Here is a 5012-nt window from a genome sequence, read left to right on the forward strand (position 1 = left end):
CTTCCCATCCCCTGAGGGTCAGGGGTTGCTGCTGGGAAGCTGCTCCCCGTGCCCGCAGGCTGTGCTGGGGAGGAGCAGTTTGGAAGGTGCCCGTAGGTGCCGTGCTGGGTGCCAGGCTCCTGCTTGCCGTGGCTCTTCCTGGCACCAGCATCCCTCGGTGGTGCCCAGTGAGGACCTCCTGGGTCCGGCACAGCTCCCGCGGGGGCTCGGTGGGACTCCGTGCCCTGGGACCCTCCAGGAGCCAGCCCCGTGCCCACTGACCTCTCTCTCCCACAGAAGCGTTTCCGCGCTGTCTACGACTACAACGCAGCCGACGAAGACGAGGTCTCCTTCCAGGACGGCGACACCATCATCAACGTGCAGCAGATCGATGACGGGTGGATGTACGGCACGGTGGAGCGCACGGGCGACACGGGCATGCTCCCCGCCAACTACGTGGAGGCCATCTGAGCCGCGGGAGGGGACGGGGCGCGCGGCCCCCCCTCGCCGAGCCCCCCGCCCGCGCCAGCCCCAGTGTGTGTGTGTGTGTGCGTCTCCCTCCCTCCCACCCAGCACCCCTTCTCCAGCGTGCTCTGCCGCTGCCCGCCGGAGCCGCGGGCTGACATCTCGGTTTCTTTGTGTTTCTGCAGCCGCCTCTGGTTTCTCTTGCCAATTTAGCTTTGTTCTCGCTCTGTCGGGACTGAGGGACTGTCTGCAAGGGATGTTGGGGGCTCAGGAGACCAAACGGCCGTCGCTTTCCTTCTCCCTCAGTCTCCCCCCTCTCTAGCCTTCCGGAGGGGCCGGGGCACCCATGCCAGCCGGGGCCCCTCTCCCAGGTGCTCGGGCAGTTACTGGCTGGGGGAAGCAGCCAAGTTGCTGGGAGCTGGTGCAGAGGGAGGAGCAGATCCTCTGCTGGGACCAAATCCCCCCACCTCGCACCAGGACGGGCCGGGCAGGGAGAAGGGCAGGGAGGGATGCTCGTTCTGAGGGCTGACGGGGGGGAGATGAGCTGGCAGCCTCCACCCTGTGCTGCTCTTGCTCTGGCTCGCCCCGTTGCTTCTCCCAGCTCCGGTTTGGTGTTTCCATCCAGCCTTCTCTCTCTTCAGTCCTCACAACGTTGCAAACCAGAAGAACGTTTGCGGTTAAAGTCGTAAACGAGTTCTGTCTTTCTTGGGATTCAGAGCGGCTGCTCTGGCCAGCCCTGGGCGCTGCTCCTGCCTCGGGGCCTGGCTGCCTTGTCCCAGCTCCCCCCTTCCTCCGGGCCCCACGGGGCCGAGCAGGGGCCGAGCTGCTGCAGGGGCCGGGGAACCGCAGGGCTCCGGGGGCTGCCACGGGGCCGGGCCGTGCTGGCAGCACCGCGCCACCCGGGCCTCGTGTCCCCCCTGTGGCTCCCTATTTCTCCTTTGGGGCCCCGCGTGCCGGGGGCAGCCTCTTCCTCTGTCAGCAGTGGTCGTTCCCCAGAGCCACCCGGACCCTTCCTGCTTTCCTTTTGCTGCTGCGGGGCTTTTGGGACCCTCCTGAGCCCTCCACCCGCTGGGCAGATGGTCTGGGGAGGCAGCAGGATCAGCCCCCATCCCTGTGCCTCTTCTGGGCCGAGCGTGAAAGATCTTCCCCCTCTGCCACCGTGCTGGGGAGCATCCTGGGGACTGTCCCCCCCGGCGGCCCAGCCCTGAGTGGCAGAGGCAGAGACGGGTTTGGCACCCCAGACCCCCACGCCGTCCCCACCTCTCACTGGTCCCCAGCGGTGGTGGCTTTTGGGGCCACCACTGACTTGGGATCGCATCACGGACCAAAATTTCAAAGCACATCCTCGTCCCCTTCTCCCTTGGGCTGCGGAGGTCCTGGGCTGAGCAGGGACGGGTATAACTGGAAGCGTGCGCGCAGGGAGGGAGGAGCGAGGAGCTCCTGCCCCGAGGGACTCGAGGGACCAAAATGGCTGAGTTCAGACATTCCTTGGCTCCGTCTGGGGCCACGTCCCTGGGGATGGCCTCACGGAGTGGGAGACGACCCCGTGCCTCCTGCTTGCAGTCCCCTTTCTCAAAGCACACAGGGTTGCAGGGTTGGGGTGACCGGAGATGGGGTTTGGGGCACAGCGGGGCCAGAGACCCCCAGCAGGGTGTGAGCGGGGAGAGGCGAGCATCTTGCTCCTGGCTCGTTTCCCAGCCGGCTGCAACGGGAGGAGAAGCGTGGCCGGGGTTCCTGGCACTGCCATCCATCCCTTCGGGGACCCCAGGGGCAGCCGGGGTGGGCTTCATGGGATGGGAATCCCGGTCGGTGCTAAAACGAGCGAGCCCGAGGGTAGGGGAGAGGGGGCGGCGGGGGCGGAGGAGCCCGCGTCTCTCCCTGCTCACCCTGTTCTTAATCACGTTCTTGTCTGGGAATGGGGGGGGAGTGTCAATGTGAATAAACCGTTTTTTAATGGACCAAATAACACAGGTGATTACGTTTTGGTATACAGACCTTTTTTTAATGCTACCTGGAAACCATTGTCCTAAGTCTCCCTGCCCCTGCCCTGCCCCTTCTCCCCAGCCATGGGAAACAAACCTCTTACTGCTTGATTTCTGCCTTTTCTCTCAACTTATGCACTTTTTTGCCTTTTTTCATAGCTGAAAAGCACCTAAACCTGTATTTAAAATAAATAAATAAATAAAATGAATAAAAAAAAAAATTAAAAGCTAAATTGCTTCTCATCATGTGTAAAATAGACCTCATCCATCTTTGCTTCCCCGGTTGCATCTCGGTGCTGAGCTTAGAACGTGTTTTCTTCCGGATCCGTTGCTTGATTGGGGTTTGTCCTTGTGTACTCCTTCCCCTCGGGTTGAGCATCCATGAATAAAACATTATTTGGCCTTTTTAACCAAACTGTCAAATGGAACAAACCAATTGATTCTCCTTCCTGGTTTACTCAAAAATAAAAGTATAATTTTTACCTGCCGATTGTGCTGGAGTTTAATTGTGGTTGCTTTTCTGTCCGTTTTCCATCCGTTCTCTTGCTCCCCTGGGACACGGGGGGGGGCTTGGGGCAGGGGAAGGCTGCGGGTGCCGGGGTCCTTGTCTCTGCCTGGCTGGGGTGGGAACGCCGCTGTCGCTGGGCGCAGCTCCTTGAGGCCAGGCGTGTGCTTGATGTTTGGGGGGGGCTCCCTGGGCATAGGGACAGTCAGAAGCCACCCGGAGAGCACCCAGGGCCACAACGGGGACCCACAAAGGCAACATTCCCTTGCTATTGCTGTCAGGGGAGTGTGGAGAAACCCTCGGGGGGCAGAGGTGCAGTGATGCCTCCCCAGTGGCCAGCCCATTTTGGGGTCTTGCCGTCAGAGGCCGAGTGCCCCATTACAACGTGGGTTTAGGATCTCCTTGGGTTCAGCCCAGAGACCCGACCTGGGGGCAAACGGCTCCCCTGTGGGCAGCACGGTGCCGGCACCGCGTCCCGACTTCTCCTGCCCTCCTGGGGAAGCTGCAGGACGCGGTCTGCAGGCCGTCCCCAGCCCCTTCCCCACGGAGGGGAAAGCCCCCGCTGGGGTGGAAGGGCTGAGCCCGGCTGGGGACGTGGCGCTGGGTCCCCCCCGGCTCCGCCAGGCTCCATACACAGGAGCAGCTGGCGATGGCTCAGCTCAGCTGCTGCAGCCTCCCAAGGTGGGGTTTTCAACAGCCCCAGTGTTTAGTCATGGGAGGAAAAAAAAAAAAACCTTGAAGGTGAGTGAAGGATGCTATTCGCATCCACAGCACGAGATGAAAAAATAAAAACAAGGCTCCGTGGCTGTTGCTGCTCACTGGCAGCCACATCGCTTAAAACAGCACCGACGCAGGTGTTCAGACACGGAGCAAAGGATGCTACAAGGATGCTACAGCCTCCTGGCCCGGGGGTGCTGGGCTCCAAAAGGTGAGCGCTCAGAGCACTCCCAGGCAATCGACGTCAGCTTTGGGAGAAGGAGGCTCATTGTCGCTCTGTCCCCCAAAGTCTGGGCCCTTTCGGTCACATTCCCATTGGCACCCCCGGAAACGAAGCAGCAGTTTGGGCAGAAAAAAAGCAGGGGCAAAACAATCCCGCTGCAGGCAGCTGGTGCCTCCAGGGAGCCCGGTGCGCGCTGCGTGAGCGCTCCTCCACCCGTACAAGGCTGAAAGCCCCATCTGACCGCGCGCGTTCATCCCTTTATCATCCGCCTGGCTTCTGGCGAGCGGCTCAGTCGGCTCGGCGTCATCCCCATCCCGAGCGGGGCCAGGGCCGGCGAGCAACAGCCGCGGCTGTGCCGAGCATCCCCGTGCTGCTGCGCCCAGCAGGAAGCCCCGGCAGCCCCCGCCCCGCCGGCTGCTCGCTCACCATGCTGGATATTTTCATCCTGATGTTCTTTGCCATCGTCGGCCTGGTGATCCTCTCCTACATCATTTACATGCTGTAGAGCGATGCCGGGGGAGAGGCGGCTCAGCATCAGCCTGGCGAGCAGCGCGCGGCGCAGGTGAGACGTCTGCGACTCTCGTCCGGCCAGGCTTTGATTCCTGGGGAGGGACGTGGCTGGGGGGAGAGGGGAGGAGGGTTATAATTTATTTATTATTGCCGTTGGCTGCTGCTCCCCCCGCCTGGCTGCAGCAGCCGGGCTGACGGCCCCAGTGCAGCCTTTTCCTGCTGGGTGCTGGCAGGAGGGCACCGGCGGTGGGTTTCGAGGCAGGCCACAACGCGCCGGCCATTGCGCGGCCGCTGCTTGCTCCCTGCGGGGGCTCCTCGGCCCCTTCCCGCGCGGAAACGCCGCGCTCCCTCCCCTCCTGCAACGCGGGCCCGCGGCTTTTGTCCCCACGAGGGGGAGAAACGGAACAGCGCTGGGGAGACGCAAGGAGCGATCCCGGTTGCATCATTGTAGGGGAGCTGGGGGGGTCTTGGTGCCCCCCCATAAACAGCCGGGGGGGGCTCCCTGTGCTCGTGGTGTTCGTGGTGGGGGGTCTGCTGCTGCCTGTGCGTGCTCGTGCTGCCGCCCCCCCCATCCCTATGCCTGCCCCCCCATCCCAGGGCGCAGCTCACACGAGCATCTCCTTTCTCTCCC

At 62.7% G+C, this 5012-nt stretch overlaps 1 protein-coding gene across 1 annotated transcript in view; it reads left to right on the top strand.

The window, feature by feature from the left end:
• Window positions 1-2914, top strand: part of LASP1 (LIM and SH3 protein 1) — a 31049-nt gene extending 28135 nt beyond the window's left edge. The window contains exon 7 of the mRNA XM_083809483.1: window positions 277-2914. Within this exon, the coding sequence (XP_083665609.1) occupies window positions 277-450 (174 nt within the window). The 3' untranslated portion in view covers window positions 451-2914. The remainder of the gene's footprint in view (window positions 1-276) is intronic.
• The last annotated feature ends 2098 nt before the right edge of the window (window positions 2915-5012 follow it).

The sequence above is a fragment of the Anser anser genome (assembly GCF_964211835.1).
Source record: "Anser anser genome assembly, chromosome: 23".
Lineage (NCBI taxonomy): Eukaryota > Metazoa > Chordata > Aves > Anseriformes > Anatidae > Anser > Anser anser.